The 19,566-nt window shown below is 45.2% G+C and overlaps 1 protein-coding gene across 2 annotated transcripts in view; it reads left to right on the top strand.

Moving 5' to 3' along the window:
• REV3L (REV3 like, DNA directed polymerase zeta catalytic subunit) overlaps positions 1-19,566 on the top strand; it is a 422,230-nt gene that overhangs the window by 363,063 nt on the left and 39,601 nt on the right. For both annotated transcript variants that reach the window (XM_082249080.1, XM_082249081.1), the window contains one exon: positions 9,828-10,037. In XM_082249080.1, coding sequence (XP_082105206.1) covers positions 9,828-10,037 — 210 coding nt within the window. The remainder of the gene's footprint in view (positions 1-9,827; positions 10,038-19,566) is intronic.

Below are 19,566 nucleotides of genomic sequence, written 5' to 3'. Positions count from 1 at the left end.
GTGACCCGTGCATGCGCAGTGCGCACCGGCTGTGAAGCTGCAAGCTGTCACAGCCGGGTGCACACACTAGAGATGCCAGTGTAACTGGGAGAAAATGAACAGAACCAAGACTCCCCCCGACCACATGGCTGGATCCTGGGACAGGTGAGTGCGTGTTTATTAAAAGTCAGCAGATACACTTTTTGTAGCTGCTGACTTTTAATAAAAACAAAAACCAGTGGAACTCCAAGGTTTTCCCCCCTCCTAATGACCAGGCCATTTTTTGCAATACGGCACTGCATTACTTATACTGACAACTGTACCTAAATAAAATTGGTATCCTTTTTTTTTTCCCACAAATAGAGCTTTCTTTTGGTGGTATTTGATCACCTGTGCGATTTTTTTATTTTTTGCACTATAAACAAAAAAAAAAAAAAAAAAATTATTTTTTACTTTCTACTATGAAACATATCCAATAAAAAAAAAAAATTAAAAATCCATTTTTTTTTTGTTCAGCATTTTAGGCTAATTTGTATTCTGCTACATATTTTTGGTAAAAAAAATCCCAATAATCGTATTTTGATTGGTTTTCACAAAAGTTATTGTGTCTACAAACTAGGGGAAAGATTTATATAATTTTTATTCATTTATTAATTTTTCTATAAATGGCGGTGATCAGCGATTTTTAGCAGGACTTTGACATTGCGGCGGACAGATCAGACACCTAACTGACATTTGTGAGGGAACCAGTGACATTACTACAGTAATTAATGCTAAAATATGTACTGTTAATGTACTGACACTGGCAGGGAAGGGGTTAACTCAGGGGTGATCAAAGGGTTAAATGTGTGCCTAGGGGGTGCTTTCTAACTGTGTGGGGGATTTATTTACTGGGTGAGCACAGAGACAGAAGATCCCTGTGTTGATTGCTGACAGAACAGCAGTGTGCCATGTTCACATTGGCAGACTGCCATTCTGTCTCCATGGGGAGCAATCGTGGGTGCCTGGCGGACATCTCGTCTGCCGGACGCACTGATTGGGTCCCCCTCTAGCCAGTTGGCGTGCTCCCCCTCTAACTGCTACACAAAATGATGTACAGGTATGTAGTTTTGTGTAACAGAGCCAAACTGCTGGTCGGCAAGTGGTTAAAAAAAAAAAAAAAAACTTTCACTTTCACCACAAAAATATATATGGTGATGTATAATTGATAAGACAACAGATGCATCACATCTCTATCAAAAGTAGGTACCTAAAAAAAATATATGCGCAAAGATGTTGGAGGGTGAAGTTCCCCTTTAAATAACCTTACTCCCTAAGTGATTACTACTATATTTTCAATAATGAATGAATCAGTGTCCATCTGTAAATATGAAGAAGTCAAAGACCTCTCAATCCCTTTCCTCACCTAGATATTGCTTCTCCACGGTTTGTCCCTCCTTGCTTTCTGAGGGAGCCTTCATTCTCCCCCTGTCCTCCGAGGCAGAGCATTGCTCTTTCCTAAATCTCCCGCCTCCAGTCACACCAACTGCAGCAGGCACCGTCCCAAGCTCATGCATGATGTCACCAGTAAGTTCCGCCCACCCTCACTTCCTCTTCCTCCCCCTCCCCTCTCCAGGAATTAAGTTTGCTGCGAGTGCCTGTGTTCTGCCTGTCTCTCACCTTTTGACACCGCTATTGGAGGGAGGAGAGAGTAGAATCTTCTCTCCAGCAGCTGGTGCATCTTCCGCCCTGTGCTCCATTCTCCAGCTGCCTAAGACGGCAGCATGATTACTCCTCACATGTCAACGGAGAACGGAGCACTGACAAGCTCACAGCCCCCCCTCCTCCACAAAACAACACAGCGCCCAGCGCAAGAGCCCCTCCCGCCCTTGCCTTGTACTGGCCATGCCTCTACCTCTTTAAAATGCATAGCACTGCATCATTCTACCCAGGCATCTGCTTCAAAACCAAAGTTCAGCCCTTGCTTTTGGTGTAAGACTTGGCCCATAAAGCCTACTAAGTCTTGACAAATGCCCTCCTCCCAATAAAAGGGTGCCCTTACTCCTAAGAATGTTAGGTTGTGTATACAATGTGTAGCGCTAACCATAAAAATGTATAAAATAAATCGTCAATTTATATGAAATAAGTACAAGTAAACACTTTGCAAAAAAATACACAATCAAATAAGTGAGGTGGTAATATCGTCCAAAGACTTCAAATGAAATCAGTAATAATAAATGAAGTAAAAGTCTGTGAGACCAAGAAGAGTTCTTAAGCACCCTAGACACCACAATGCTGAAGTAAAAAAGAACCACAGGTCCCAGCAGAGGCCTCTTCCTGGCTATAACAGAAGTGATATCACCCATGAGCAAACAACATAAGGATGTCTGCTTACCGGACAAACAGGGCCCCCCAACCTAATGGGTTGGCCATGCACACTTTAAGGGAAGCAAACAAGCTGATAGATCACCAGATCGCAAATCCTCATAGTATCGGCACCATCAGAATTGATAGAGCATGATTGCGGGGATGAGATAGGAGAGACACACATAGCGTAATACGGTCTTACAAATTAAACCCTTTTATTAAAAGTTCCATTTACATAATTAAAGAGGAGGCAGGCATATCATAACAGAAGTTTCTGAATGGAAGCCGTGGCGTCCCGTGATCACAAAGCCGATGTTCAGGGGGCATGGTGACATCATGTCTGGTACTGCCCGACGTGTTTCGTCATAGGTTGACGTTGTCTGGGGCGTGGCCACATTTTTTGCACATTCATTTTTTTCACTATTCTTAGCGCAGAAAATCCCTTTTTGGTTTTAAGAATGTTAGGTTGTCAGCTACAGTTTGCTTCTCTGTGGGTGACAGATGTCCCAAACCTGTGGTTTCAATTGGAGGTTTCAAATGGACCTAAAATCCCTCATCAAATACCTTCCAATTCCAAAATTTCTCATGGAATTTGCAAGTCAGTTATTGCTTCTTTGAGACAAGGGAAATAATTGGCATCCATAGACATCCAAGATGCCTATCTGCATATTCCCACCTCATCAGTGCTTTTTTTTCGCTTTGCAGTAGTAGACCATCACTTCCAATTGCAATGCCATTTGGCCTATCCTTTGCTCCCAGAGTATTTACAAAAATCCAAGTCCTCCTTTGAATTCAGGACATCCAGGTCACAGGTTATCTGGATGACCACCTTCTGAAGGAGTCCTCTCCCTTCCAGTTACCTCGAATTGTCCACAGGTCCTCTTCAATTGGAATACTAGGGTCTGATCCAACATAGTAACATAGTTAGGTTGAAAAAAGACACAAGTTCATCTAGCGCAAAAAAAAAAAAAAAAAAAGAAAACACAACCATACAGTCCCATTTACATGTAGCACCCTCCTAGATAGGTGTTAGGTAAAAGCTTAGTTTTTGGCTCTCCCTGCTCATCAGGAGAGTCTGATTGTTAGTTCTGCCTGTTACATGTGTCCAGGGTGTGATTCATTTGGTCTGAGGGAGTGTCCCCACTGTATCCAAAAGGGGAGCTTGTTGGAAACCCAGCCAATGACACACTGGCTTTTGTGGCTGTCCCAGTGGGAGGGCACAGCCGCAGTGCATCATAAAATCCGGGGGCACATGTGACAGGGCATCTTTGGGTGGGAAGCCATGTCCCAGGAGGAGGGTGGCGGCTGTCTCTCCTCCTGTCAGCAAGGAAGTTAGTCACAGGCAGTCGGCCTAGTGAGCCAGAGTGTGGTGCTGAGCCAGGAGGTCCAGGATACTGTCAGTGGAGTTGAAGGCAGAGTGAACAAAGGAAAAAGTGTCTGTGAGTACCCGGGAGCTTGCCAGGGGTTTGCCCAGGAAGGGGACCACTCCAGTGGGGTCAGTGGACAGAAGCTAGCACACACAGGAAATGAGAAAGGGGGTGCCAAGTTAGACCCTGAAGAGTAACCTAAGGAATAGTTCACCTTTCAAATCTTCACTTCAGTGGCAAGGTGAAGCAGCCACCTTGCCGCTCTCAATCCAGTTAGAAGTCCTCAAGATTTGTGCATAGTTGTCAAGTTGGAGAATCCCACTCATCCCTTCTCCCATCCCAATTCTAAATAAAACACAAAAAAAAAAACATCCCCTGGGCTGTTCATTAACTGAGCCAAGTACAAAGCGATAAGATTTTACAAACTGTTACTATGGATAACCCAGGGGAATCCACACTCAGCAGCTCCCAAGGGGCAGTGCTACATACACAATCCTATACCCACAGTTGATCCAGAGGAAGGTGAAAAACCCCAGCAAAGCATGATCCAATTTGTTACAGCAGGGGAAAAAATTCCTTCCTGATCCCCGAGAGGCAATCAGATATTCCCTGGATCAACTTTACCTATAAACATTAGTACCCAGTTATATTATGTACACCTAGGAAAGAATCCAGGCCTTTTTTAAAGCAATCTACTGAGCTGGTCAAAACCACCTCTGGAGGGAGTCTATTCCACATTTTCACAGCTCTTACTGTGAAGAAACCTTTCCGTATTTGGAGGCGAAATCTTTTTTCCTCTAGACGTAAAGAGTGCACCCTTGTCCTCTGTGATGACCTTAAAGTGAATAACTCAACACCAAGTTCACTATATGGACCCCTTATGTATTTGTACTAGGGATAGGCCGATATGGTTTTTTCAGGGCCGATACCGATATTTTGTTCACAACGTATCGGTATCGGCCAATATTTTGTAATTAAAGTTTTGAAAAATAAAGACAATTTTTGACACAAATCTGGTACTGTACATGTTAATTTTTGTTTAATGCTTAATGGCTGGCTTGCTGGCACCCTGTGGTGGGTGGCTGGCTGGCACCCTGTGATGGGTGGCTGGCTGGCACCCTGTGGTGGATGGGTGGCTAGCTGGTACAGGGCCTGTGGGTGGCTAGCTGGTACAGGGCCTGTGGGTGGCTAAGCTGGTACAGGGCCTGTGGGTGGCTAAGCTGGTACAGGGCCTGTGGGTGGCTAAGCTGGTACAGGGCCTGTGGGTGGCTAAGCTGGTACAGGGCCTGTGGGGGGCTGGCTGGTACAGGGCCTGTGGGTGGCTGGCTGGTACAGGGCTTGTGGTTGGCTGGCTGTCTGGCACCCTGTCTGTGGGTGGCTGGCTGTCTGGCACCCTGTCTGTGGGTGGCTGGCTGTCTGGCACCCTGTGGTGGGTGGATGGCTGGCTGGCACCCTGTGGTGGGTGGGTGGGTGGCTGGCTGGTTGGCTGGCACAGGGGCTGTGGGTGGCTGGCTGGCTCGCTGATACAGTGCCTGTGGCTGGCTGGTACAGGGCCTGTGGATGTAGGTAGCTGGCTGGCGAGCTGCTGTGGGTGGGTGTATGACTGTGATACACTCCCGCGAGACTAGTCCCGACTCCAGACGAGGCTGTCCAAGGCGAGGGAGGCGGCCTAAGACAGCAGAATAACGTCACAAAAATATCGGCAATATCGGCCATTTCCGGGGCCGATACCGATATATCGGGGAAAGTGCATATCGGCCCCCGATATAGAGGCCTTGCCGATAATCGGCCTATCCCTAATTTGTACATGTTGATCATATCCCCGCTTAATCTCCTCTTCTCAAGAGAGAATAAACTCAGTTCCTCCACGCTTTCCTTATAGTGGTGTTCCTCTATGCCTCTTATCAGTTTGGTTGCTCTTCTCTGCACTTTATCCAGTTCCCTGATATCCTTTTTGATAACTGGTGCCCAAAACTGAACTGCATATTCCAGATGAGGTCTTACTAATGGTTTGTACAGGGGCAAATTGATATCTCTCTCTCCGGAGTCCATGCCTCTCTTAATACAAGAAAGGACTTTGCTTGCTTTGGAAACCGCAGCTTAGCATTGCATGCTATTATTAAACTTATGATCTACCAGAACACCCAGATCTTTCTCCCCTATGGATTCCCCCAGTTTTACTCCCCCTAGTAAGTATGATGCATACATATTCTTAGTCCCCAAGTGCATAACTTTACATTTATCAAAGGTAAATCTCATTTGCCACATAGTTGCCCAATGAAACAGTGCATTGAGGTCGGCTTGTAAGTTGGAGACATCCTGTAAGGAAGTTATTCCACGGCATAGCTTGGAGTCATCTGCAAAGACTGAAATTGTACTTTTAATCCCAGACCCTAAATCATTTATAAAAATATTAAAAAGTAGGGGTCCCAACACTGAACCTTGGGGTACAGCACTGATAACCTTACACCATTCAGAGTGAGAATCATTAACCACTACTCTCTGAATTCTATCTTTTAGACAGTTTTCTATTCATTTACAAACTGATCTTTCCAAGCCTGTAGACTTTACCTTACATATTAGCATGGGGAACTGTGTCAAAGGCTTTTGCAAAGTCCTGGAAATTTCCCAAGCCAGAAAATTCCTTCTAGGGAAAAAACTACTTTCTCTCAGAGTTCATGCTTGGGAATTGAGGTTAGAGACATTCCTTGGTGAGATTTCTATTCACTCAGATTCATTGGAGACTTTTCCAGCACAACATCTTGTTGACCTGAAATGAGTATGCCCCTTCTTCTGACCTACCCATGCTCCTGTCCAGCCAAGCACAACATTTCGTAGCTTGTTGGATCTTCAGCCCAGTCTTAACAATAAGGAAAGTCTTTCCTCCCTTATCACTGGAAAGTGATAACAACAGATGCCAGTCATTCAGGCTGGGGCGGAGTGTTCCAGTCCCTCATGTTCCAGGGAACTTGGTCATTGGTAGAAGTCAAGCTCTCCATCAACATCCTGGAGCTCAAAGTGATAGGGGATCGCTCTGAACGAAGGACATGCAACAACACAATCTGGGTGCAGTCAAACAGTGCCACAGTTGTGACCTACATCAACCCCCAAGGCTGCACCAGAAATCATGCAGCCTTGAAAGGAAGTGAGCCAGGTCTCATGGATTAAAACTCATTGTCCAGCAATCTCTGCTTTTTACTTCCCAGGGGTGAACAACTGGAAGGTGGATTACCTCAGCTTCCAACGCCTGCGTCAAGGAGAATGGGCCTATTTTCCACCTGAAATGTCAGAGATTGAGGACCCTGTATTTGAATATCCTGGCCTTCAAATTCAGCAAAAACTACCTCTCTCTGTGCCCAGGACCAAGGATCCTCTAACACTGGCATCGGATGCCTTGATAATTCCCTGGGCCACCACTAGGCCCTCTTCTCATACTTTTTCAGGCCCCTGCATTCACTATATCTGGTCTTCCACAGTACACAGAACATGGAAATGCAATTATTTCAGTAAATATAAACTGCTAAATACCAAAATCAAAGACGTGCAGTGTTTTGCTTTTATAAACTGCTAAATACCCTTTCTCATCAGTAGTATATAGCAATCTTGTGACTTCCATCAGTGTCCGGCCAAGTACTGGTTAAAGCTTGAAGGAGGAGTTTTAATTTTCCTCTGACTGTCCTATGAGTCTGCAGGATTTTCTGTCTTGACCGTGCTGATTGACCATGTGCTGGTCAAATGCACTGTCCCAAAAAAAAAAAAAAAAGCTCTCTAGCAATACACCCCAAACTGAGCATGTGCAGAGTGCCTTCTAGGGCTCTATGCTATCAGCAGATGGATTGGGGACAGTAAAAGAAGGAGGATCAGAAAAGACAAGATCAAGCAGCCTTTTTACACAATGCGGTGGATTAACCCCTTTGGTTCCATAGTGAGTATAACAAGCAAGCTTTACTGCATATACAGTACGGGCTGATTTTACTGTTGTGGGTTTAGTAACACTTTAGGATAAGAAGAATTTTGTTTTACCTTAAATTCCATGTCTTGGGAATATAGGACACAGGCTACCCTCCCTTCTATTTTTGGGTCAATCTACATTGCTTTCTACACCACTTTTTTTTTTTTTTGATCCAGCCATTGCTGTAAATCAGTGGTCCACCCCCCCCCCCCCCCCCGTGAACATTTTGTCATTGATTTGGAAAAGCATATGCAGATCTGGTGTTCAGAGTTTCCTTGCTGTACACTTTTTCCAAGGCAGTGACTCAGAAATGATCAAACCCAGAAGATCAGCATGACAGTCCGTCAGCTAGCCTTGGTGGGAGGTCAGCTTACACATTTCTTTCATGATTAGTTTTGTTGAAGTATATTTAGTTTTTATGCATGTATTCATGTTATTGCGTTTGTTGAATTTAATATATGATAACAAATCTAGATATGATCATGAAAGTGAGTTTAAACTGTAATAATAACAGGACTTAAGTGATGAGGTGAATTTTGAATATGGAATTGTCCTTTAATAAAATACTACATATGCTGCTTCTTTTTACAAGTCTGTACAGTCTGTATTACATACAGTATCTCACAAAAGTGACATTTGCTGCCCCCTCAATATAACCCCACACACAGCCATTAATGTCTAAACCGCTGGCAACAAAAGCGAGTACACCCCTAAGTTAAAATGTTCAAATTGGACCCAAAGTGTCAATATTTTGTGTGGCCACCATTATTTTCCAGCACTGCCTTAACCCTCTTGGGCATGGAGTTCACCAGAGCTTCACAGGTTGCCACTGGAGTCCTCTTCCACTACTCCACGACGACATCACGGAGCTGGTGGATGTTAGAGGCCTTGCGCTCCTCCACCTTCCGTTTGAGGATGCCCCACAGATGCTTAACAGGGTTTAGGTCTGGAGACATGTTTGGCCAGTCCATTACCTTTACCCTCCACTTCTTTAGCAAGGCAGTGGTCATCTTGGAGGTGTGTTTGTGGTCATTATCATGTTGGAATACTGCCCTGTGGCCCTGTCTCTGAAGAGAGGGGATCATGCTCTGCTTCAGTATGTCACAGTACATGTTGGCATTTATGGTTCCTTCATTGTACTGCAGCTTCCCAGTGCCAGCAGCACTCATGCAGCCCCAGACCATGACACTCCCACCACCATGCTTGATTGTAGGCAGGACACACTGATCTTTGCACTCCTCACCTAGTTGCCGCTGCACACGCTTGACACCATCTAAATTAAAGAAGTTTATCTTGGTTTCATCAGACCACAGGACATGGTTCCAGTAATCCATGTCCTTAGTCTGCTTGTCTTCAGCAAACTGTTTGCGGGCTTTCTTGTGCATCATCTTTTAGTCGTCTTTCTGGGACGATAGCCATGCAGACCAATTTGATGCAATGTGCAGCGTTTGGTCTGGGCACTGACAGGCTGACCTCCCCACCTCCCCACCCCTTCAACCTCTGCAGTAATGCTGACAGCACTCATACGTCTATTTCCCAAAGACAACCTCTGAGTATGATGCTGAGCACGTGCATTCAACTCCTTTGGTCGACCATAGCGAGGCCTGTTCTGAGTTGTATGGTCTTAGCCACCATGCTGCAGCTCAGTTTTAGGGTCTTGGCAATCTTCTTATAGCCTAGGCCATCTTTATGTAGAGCAACAATTCTTTTTTTCAGATCCTCAGAGTTCTTTGCCATGAGGTGCCATGTTGAACCTCCAGTGACTAGTATGAGAGAGTGAGAGTGATAACACCAAATTTAACACACCTGCTCCCCATTCACACCTGAGACATTGTAACACTAACGAGTCACATGACACTGGGGAGGAAAATTGGCCAATTGGACCCAATTTGGAAGTTTTCACTTAGGGGTGTACTCACTTGCGTTGCCAGACATTATTGGCTGTGTGTTGAGTTATTTTTAGGGGACAGCAAATTTACTGTTATACAAGCTGTACACTCACTACTTTACATTGTAGCAAAGTGTAATTTCTTCAGTGTTGTCACATGAAAAGATATGATGAAATATTTACAAAAATGTGAGGGGTGTACTCATTATTGTGAGACACTGTATCTCCCAGACTGGTAAACTGGATTATTGAAGGTGACCAGATAATTTTTTTTTTTTTCTTTTTGCACTGACAGATTCAAAAAGTTTGTTCGACAGCACGGAATGAGCTGGATGCTAGAAAAGGCACAATCTCTCAGTATTTCACTACTCTGCATTGTCCAGTCTGCGATGAGCTAACACAACATGGGATCTGCAGTAAATGCAGAAGTCAACCTCAGCATGTAGCAGTAATTCTTAATCAAGAAATTCGAGAGCTGGAGTATAGGCAAGATCAACTGGTCAAGGTCAGTAGACACATTTATTTAAAGTATGTTTTGAATCTCTTTATTGTATATCGAAACTGTAATGTCATGGCATTGTACAGATAACACAGTAATATTACATTACTGGTCATCAGAGTACTTGAGTGTCTATTTTGTTCTGCAAGATGCCATTTCCAAAGGCAGTCTTCTGAAGTGAGATCATAAGGAGATGCTGGCAGGTGCTGAATATGTGTATGTAATTACTTTAAAGGGGAAGATCAGTTAAGGGATATTGTGTGGATATTGCTTTCCATTACTTTTTTTTAGTATTCAATTATATTTCTCTATCGCTCATTGACAGACGTAGTCCTCGGTGATACAGCACCTTCGGGTTATGTTGCCTCCACAGGAGCAGGACTAGACAGGAAATAAAATGCTCTGGCCACACCCTAGGGGCAGTCCCAGAGGGTATATCCTCTCTCTCTCTGCCTCAGCAAATCAGTTTTTTTCTGTCTAGTCAGGAGTAAGGACCTAGATACCTTGCTGGGATCTTCGGTCCTGGCAGGATTTTTTTCTTAGAAAAGAATTTTTTAAGACAGCTTTTTTTCTCCAGTGTTCCTGTGAGATCTTCAAGCAAGAAAGCTGAACTGGGCGACGGGCTGGATGTTGAGATCCAGTGGTCACCCCAGTTCAGCCTACGAGCGCATGCAGGCCATAGCTCCGCGCTGGGTCGGCCGCGACATAGTCCCACTGGAGGGACTGACCCTGCGAGTTAAACGTCTCGCTGAAACGCCAAAGACCATGAGTCACGGCGCCCGTATTGGTCGACAGCCCTCCTACCTCGGTGGAGAGGGGTACTGTCAGGAGTTGGCGCCCGCCTGGTTCCGGTATGGTGAGTAGTATGTTCCCCCTTTCCCCCTGACGGGTCTTGTGGTGAACGCGGGCCCCTCTCTGTAATGGTAAGGATGGGTTCCCCTCTATCCTACAACATGTCACAGATCCCCCTAATTGAGTGTGATTTTTGTGTACAAGAAGCCAGGAGGCTTGGTTTGGGAGCTGACAATCTAATTGTAAAGATGTGTAAATGATTGTAGTCAGTGGCAGTACTAGAACTTTACTGTGATAGTATAAGGTATCCTACCTGTCAGTAGCCACAGGGCGATGTCTATACATGTATACTGCATTCCAGATCATTCCTCCAGCTAAGCAGCGGACCGCATACGGCCCGCTAGGGTCCGGTACCTCCGACCACGCTGACCACCATGAGGGTGAAGGGTTGTGAGGCCGAGATCCTTCTGCAGACATGCCGCTATTCTGTGCAGGCCGCCGCCATTGTCTGGTAGATCGCACGAGGCCGCCATTTTGGTGTAGCCTCGTGTCTCCAGCATGGGGGCGGCCATGTTTTAGGTGACTCAAACACCTCATGGAGCCAGGGGGAGGAGCCGGCAGGCGTGTTAAGGGGCGGAGCCGCCTATTTTACCCAGGAAATAGGGCCAAAGACTTCCTGTCTGTAACAAGACAAGCACTGAGCAAGCTGATGAAAACTTCTGTGCATCAGGGATGAGCCTTGGGGTCTGTCTCTCTCTCTGTGGGGTCCAAAAAGGCAGGTAACACTGAGGGGCGCTGTTGCGACTGGGGGACACAAAAAAAAAAAAAAGTTTTTTTTTTACTTTGTCATTTTTTGTCGCTGGCAAGTGTCTTGTATAATCAGTGCACTAGTTGTGTCCGTCCGGGAAACCTTTAGTCTTGAGGTTACACTGGCAGAGGTAGCTGAGACTGAGATTCCTTTTTGGTACTTGTTAGCCTACCAAAAGGGCGAAGGATTTTCCTTTACCCAAATGGGGTCGTTTTGAAACGAACCCCTGTTATTTCCAAACGCATGGCTAGGTGCTATCCGTTTGAGGAATTCCTCTTTATAGGATAGACGGTACCACCTGCTGTCTTGCCACAGACTGTTAGGATAAAAAGACCTCGTAACGAACGAGGACCTTCCTTTTCTGCTCATATAGAGTTGTTCGTTCCGCGAGGGCGGGCGATAAGGCGAAACCCTCCAAAGCCCCTTTAGAGGGGTTTCAAAGGGCGCTGGTCGGGTAAACAAAGAGTCCGGCTCAGCCAAGCCTGAAGAATATAGCCTGATGCGCCCCTACCCATCTCTGGGGTGGGGGGAGGGATGTCTTCACCGGTTTCTGGAGGACACAGGATCGAGTTTCGATCACTTCCACCGGTGCGATTCTGCCCTTCTAACATTGAACGGTTTCAGGGGTTCTATTCGAACCTATTCACAATGCCCAGGAAAGAGGGCAAGGTGCGTCCAAATCTGGACTTGGGAAGAAATAGAGTCCATCCGTACAGTGGTGGCCTCCCTGCATAAAAGAGATTTCCTGGCGTCCATAGACATATAGGATGCCTATCTTTATATCCCCATCATCGCAGGACATCAGCGTTTTTTTCACTTTCCCAAAGATCATCCCTGGTTCCCACCAGGAGACTGAACTATCTGGGCCTAAGGTTGGATACATCCTGGGCAAGAGAGTTTCTCCTTGCTGGGAAACTCCAGAAGGTTCAGTCAACGATTCGGATGTTGCTGTCCGTCAATTGGCTGGGACTGATGGTGGCCTTCTTAGAGGCAGTACCGTATACCCAGTCTCATACCCGAATTCTCCTGAAGGAGATTCTTTTTTAATGGAATCAGAATTCCGATTCCCTGGACAATCGGATCCGGTTGAGCGAGCGGACCAGGAAGTCTCCGATGCTCAACCAGGGGAAGTCATTTCTTCCGATAGTCTCCAGATTACCAATAAGGGTATCGGAACTGAGAGCGATCAGATTTTGTCTGATTTACTGGATCGAGCAGCTCTAGAGCAGCCCGATTCAGATCCAATCGCATATGGCCTCTTCATCCAGAGGTTTTTTCCCTAGCTGTCCCTTCATTGGGACATCCCGGATGTGGATCTGTTGGCACCTTGGCCTAACAGGAAGGTGCGGAGGTTTGTAGCTCGCGCCACGATCCTCTAGCGGACGCAGCAGAAACGCTGATCGCCCCGTGGGGACAGTATCAGCTACGGCATGCCTTCCATCCTCTCAAGTTGCTGCGGGAACTTCTTCGCAGGATAGAGGTGGAGGGAATTCCAGTTATTCTGGAAATTCTGGATTGACCTCGTCAAGCCTGGTACGCCGACTTGGCGAGGCTAGTCGCGGACGCTCCTTGGAGACTTCCTCTCAGGGAGGATTTGCGGTCTCAGGGACCGATCTTCCATCTTGCTTTACAGTCGCTGGCTTAATGGCCTGGCCATTGAGACCCAGGTACTGAAGGACAAGGGAGTGTCAGCTTCAGTTATTCCTACCTCCAGTTAAAGCAAGGAAAGCGACTTCCAGCACATGGAAGTCTTATATTGCATGGTGTGAATCTATTGGATTTCCCCCACAGACCTATTCGGTGACCCGAATTTTGGTCTGTCTGCAACAAGGGGTTGAGCAGAAACTATCCTTGAGCACGATCAAGGGTCAGGTTTTCGGCGTTAGCAATCTTCTTTCAAGAAACCTTTGGCTAATCATTCCTTGGTGCGGAATTTCATCCAGGGGGTGCGACATCTGGCTCCGCCAGTGCGCGCACCCTTACCGCCTGGTATCTTAATTTAGTGTGGTCGGTTCTTCAGAAACTTCTCTTTGAAGATATTAGGGAGATTCCCTTGCTTACATTCCCAGAAGGTGGCCTTCTTGGTGGCCATTACTTCTCTACGCAGGGTGTCAGAACTGGCCGCATTATCCTGTCGTTCCCCAGATCTGGTGGTTCATAGGGATAAGGTGGTTCTTCTTCCGAATCCATCCTTCCTTCCTAAAGTGGTTTTCGTAAGACGGACTCACTTTTTGTGATCACGGATAGCCCTTGAAGGGGGTTGCCTGTGTCTGCCGCGACCATATCTACATGGATCAGTCAGACGGTGGTACAGGCTTATTCTATTAAGGGTCGGAATCCTCCGTTCCCTGTTAGGGCGCACTTCACTCGAGCGCTCAGTACTTACTGGGCCTTTCGCCATCAGGCGTCAGTGGTCCAGGTATGTAAAGTGGCCACCTGGTCGTCGGTACATACCTTTACAAAATTTTATAAAATTGATGTGATGGCATCGGCGGATGCCTCATTTGGCCGCAAGGTTTTGCAGGCCGCAATTTGAGGAGACCGGTGGTCTACCTCGAGGGTTTTTTTCTGTTTGAAAATTTTTTTGTTGAGTCTCATCATTAAGGATGAGCATTGTAAACTTCTAGTTGGCACCGGTTGGGCCTTCTAGATTTGGATTTGATTTCCATTTTCCCACCCCTCATTTGTGATACTGCTCTGGGACTTCCCGAAGGTGCTGTATCACCGAGGACTACGTCTGTCAATGAGCGATAGAGAAAAATGGATTTTTGTAAAATCTTACCGTAAAATCCTTTTCTCTTAGCTCATTGACAGACGTAGTACCCGCCCCTCTGTTTTTTTGAGTTGGGTTGGGTTAAATTCTCTAAAGACTGCTTTTATGACATAACTGATTTGCTGAGGCAGAGAGAGAGAGGATATACCCTCTGGGACTGCCCCTAGGGTGTGGCCAGAGCATTTTATTTCCTGTCTAGTCCTGCTCCTGTGGAGGCAACATAACCCGAAGGTGCTGTATCACCGAGGACTACGTCTGTCAATGAGCTAAGAGAAAAGGATTTTACGGTAAGATTTTACAAAAATCCATTTTTTTATGCACATTGGGATCGCTCAAATATTTGAACTCCTCCCCTAAATATTAGGCTTATAAACTCATGTGTATAAACTTTACACTGTACTCTGCACTGATTTAAGGAAAATCATTTTAATATTCTAAAACTTTCATCAGAGTATTTATGAATGGGTTTGATATTTTGCATGCTTCAGATATTAAACATTTAAAGTGGTATTAAACCCAAAAACTAAAATGTTTTATATTGCAGCTTACCAATTCTTGGATGTCGTGGACAGCAGCATTGTCAGTCTGGGGAGAGGGTAGTATTATGCAGAGTACACACTATAATTTTTTTATTATTATAATATATACTATATTATTTTTTTAGAAAAAAAAATTAGATTGCGGCACTAAGGCAGGCCATAGACTATACCGTTTTTGTGGTTGCAGAAAAGAAAATTGCTCGATTTTCCCCCATCAACACAGTAAGTGTTGATGGAGGAATCCCTCATGCAGAGCTATTGTGTTCTCCCGGCGGGGGGAGCTTGAGTAGCCTTCCCAGACGATAGAACACACTGATTATTGCTAGCAGCTATAGCTACGGGCAGTTATTGCATCCTAAAAATCTGACATGCTGGATGTACCCAAGTCAATCGATTTCATCCAATTAGCCTTCCTATACATGGTTTGAACCTTGGCTGGTCCACGCTGGAACCAGCTGAGATTCGCAGTCTATGACCATCTTAACACAAATGACGTTAGTGCAGAAATCTCCCCTGCTGAGCAATTGTATTCTGATAGGCGGTCGCCCACCAGAACACACTGATCAGCACTTCAATCCATAGGATGCCTGCGCTGGTTGGATGTTGGTTTTCCAGCATGCTTGTGGGACCGACTTCTGTCGGACAGGGAGCTATTCACACGGGCCGAAAGTCGGCCAGTTACTCCGGAACTGACCGTTTTCAGCCCGTATGTAACCAGCCTTAGACTACCAGCTTTAGACGGATTTATTTAATACATTGAAGCTGAACTCCAACTGATATTTTATAGGAAATTGCAACAAACTTTTTTCTTTATTTTTCCTTTTGGGATAAAGATTTATATAAATGAATATTAACTGACAATCAATACTTAGCTGACTTCAATACCAGGCACTTTTACCCCCTTCCTGCCCAGGCCAGTTTCCAGCTTTAAGTGCTGTCACAATTTAAATGACAATTGCATGGTCATGCAACACTGTACCGAACTAAATTTTTATAATTTTGTTCGCACAATTAGAGCTTTTGTTTGGTGGTATTTTATCACCACTGAGTTTTTTATTTTTTTTAAATAAACAAAAAAGACAAAGTTTTGAAAAAAAAAGAAATAATTTTTCTTCATTCGTTATAAAACTTTAAAGAAAATAACCTAAATCAGTGTATAGTATTTAGTCTATAGAAAAGTTAGTCTACAAAGATGGTATATATCTAAAAATGTATCAATCCTGATGTACCGGCGGACTATTTAATTTCTTGAGGCCCTAAAATGCCAGGGCAGTGAAAATACCCCCCAAATTACCCCTTTTTGGAAAACCGACAGTCCAAGGTATCGGCAGGACAGGGGGCTTTATGCAGGTTTGGATTTGACTAGATATGTACTTTAATGTGAGCTGTTATAACATTTTTAATAAACTAACATTGCTGCACTAGATGGTGCTTCCCTTTCTATACTGGACAGGAATCGCCTGTTCAAAGTGCATGCAATTCTTTGCAAAGCAATTTGCACCATTATATTTGTATGGACGCAAATCGCAGTGCAAAGTATCAGTTTCAAGTATCGGGAGTACTCATGTTCGCATGTTTTACATGCCTGCAAAATGGGCTAGCCTTAAGTGATCTATCAGGACCTTAATTTTCCGAACGTTCCACTATAAAGATTCAATCCTTAGACTCAATCCGTATGATTGGGTCTGGAGCAACCTGCATCAGCTTCTCTAAAGTTACCAGCCTCCATTCTCTTAGGGGTCCTCTACATGTTAAAAAACTTTCCCAATTTACTTCTCCCAAATCCTTTGACCAACAATATATTAAGGGAAGGGTTCCTTAAAAAGTGGTCTGTCTTTGTAGTGGATCTGGCTGTTTTCTGTCTTAACCTCTTCAGCTCCGGAAGGCTTACCCTTCATGGCCAGGCCACTTTTTGCAATACAGCACTGCATTATTTTAACTGACAATTGCACGGTGGTGCGACGCTGTACACAAAACTGATATTCTTTTTTTTCCCCCACAAATAGAGCTTTCTTTTGGTTGTATTTGATCACCTCTGTGGTTTTTTATTTTTTGCGCTAAAAACAAAAAAAGACTGACCATTTTGAAAAAAAAAAAGAAAACATTTTTTTTACTTTCTGACATAAAACACATCCAATAAAAAAAAAAATGTAAAAAAAATCTAATTTCTTCATCAATTTGGGCCAATATGTATTCTGTTACTTTTTTGGTTAAAAAAACAATCTCAATAAGTGTATACAGCTGTGCTCATAAGTTTACATACCCTGGCAGAATTTATGATTTCTTTGCCTTTTTTCCAAGAATATGAATGATAACACAAAAACTTTTCTTTCACTCATGGTTAGTGTTTGGCTGAACCCATTTATTATCAATCAACTGTGTTTACTCTTTTTAAATCATAATGACGACAGAAACTACCCAAATGACCCTGACCACTCCAGAACCTTCACTTTATTCTGCTGCAGCCGATGACAGGTCGACTTGGCCTTTTGTTTAGGATCATTGTCATGTTGGAATGTCCAAGTACCTCCCATGCTCAGCTTCCAGGCTGATGAATGCAAATTTTCCTCCAGTATTTTTTGATAACATACTGTATTCATCTTGCCATCAATTCTGGCCACATTTCCTGTACCTTTGTAGCTCATACATCCCCAAAACATCAGCAATCCACCCCCGTGTTTCACAGTAGGAATGGTGTACCTTTCATCATAGGCCTTATTCCCTCCCCTCCAAATGTAGCATTCATGGTTGTGGCCAAAAAGCTCAATTTTGATCTCGTCACTCCAAATGATGTTGTGCCAGAAGGTTTTGGGCTTGTCTCTGTGCTGTTTGGCGTATTGTATGCTGGGCTACTTTGTGGCATTTGCGTAGTAATGGCTTTCTTCTGGCGACTCGACCATGCAGCTCATCTTTCTTCAAGTGCCTCCTTATTGTGCATCTTGAAACAGCCACACCACATGTTTTCAGAGAGTCCTGTATTTCACCTGAAGTTATTTGTGGGGTTTTCTTTGCATCCCGAAAAATTTTCCTGGCAGTTGTGGCTGAAATTTTAGTTGGGTCTACCTGACCGTGGTTTGGTTTCAACAGAACCCCTCATTTTCCACTTCTTGATTAGAGTTTGAACACTGCTGATTGGCATTCTCAATTCCTTGGATATTTTTTTATATCCCTTTCCTGTTTTATACAGTTCAACTTAGGGGTGTTGAAAATAATCAATGCATAGCTATGCAGCCTTTTCCGATTCGGTTACGATGCGGGAACCCAGAGTAATCGAGTCCTGGCACCTCCCCCTCCCTCGCTCCACAGAAGTGTCATTGCTGGATTAACATGCACCGGTGGCCTGGCGGCATCTGGCGCTGTTCCCCTCTCATTGGATGGTGTAGCCTCAGGAGGTGGGCGCTGTAGCACATCAACGTGCCGCCCCCACCCACGCTCTCTCCCTTCCTCGGGATTTGTAGCTATCACCTCCCACATGGGTGGGTGTAGTGCTGCTCAGTGCTGACACAGACATCTCTGCAGCTATCATCACATCCCTCGGATGACGCAGTCTGCTTCAGGAAATGAGCTGCGAGGGCAGGAGGAGGAGGGGTGCTAGGAGTGCTCCGAAGATGAGACCATCCTGTCATGCTTAATGTAAGTGAGGGGTGAGTGAGTGCATAGAAGTGGAACATCCCCCACCTCTGCTGTACCTCCAGTCTGTGTACTGTGTGCCACTATGCCTATCACATTGGGGCTTTTTTCTGTCTAGTTCTTCCTGAGATCTCCCTATAAACTTTCCCACCTGGAAACATGCACTTATCTGAAAGCAGTATACTTGTAGATAGAATGCCTTCCTTTTTTTCTGCAGTCTCTGACCTTCTCCTGTAGTATGTCTGCAGTCTCTGACCGTCTCCTGTACCATGTCTGCAGTCTCTGACCGTCTCCTGTACCATGTCTGCAGTTGACAGTCTCCTGTACCATGTCTGCAGTCTCTGACCGTCTCCTGTACCATGTCTGCAGTCTCTGACCGTCTCCTGTACCATGTCTGCAGTCTCTGACCGTCTCCTGTACCATGTCTGCAGTCTCTGACCGTCTCCTGTACCATGTCTGCAGTCTCTGACCGTCTCCTGTACCATGTCTGCAGTCTCTGACCGTCTCCTGTACCATGTCTGCAGTCTCTGACCGTCTCCTGTACCATGTCTGCAGTCTCTGACCGTCTCCTGTACTATGTCTGCAGTCTCTGACCGTCTCCTGTACCACGTCTGCAATCTCTGACCGTCTCCTGTACCACGTCTGCAATCTCTGACCGTCTCCTGTACCACGTCTGCAATCTCTGACCGTCTCCTGTACCACGTCTGCAATCTCTGACCGTCTCCTGTACCACGTCTGCAATCTCTGACCGTCTCCTGTACCACGTCTGCAATCTCTGACCGTCTCCTGTATCATGTCTGCGGTCTCTGACATTCTCCTGTAGTGTGTCTGTGGTCTGTGACCCTCTCCTGTAGTGTGTCTGTGGTCTCTGACCCTCTCCTGTAGTGTCTATGGTCTCTGACCCTCTCCTGTAGTGTGTCTGTGGTCTCTGACCCTGTCCTGTAGTGTGTCTGTGCTCTCTGACCTTCTCCTGTAGTGTGTCTGTGCTCTCTG

This window comes from Pelophylax lessonae, assembly GCF_965119305.1.
Source record: "Pelophylax lessonae genome assembly, chromosome: 3".
Lineage (NCBI taxonomy): Eukaryota > Metazoa > Chordata > Amphibia > Anura > Ranidae > Pelophylax > Pelophylax lessonae.
This window is presented reverse-complemented; position numbering and strand designations above follow the sequence as displayed.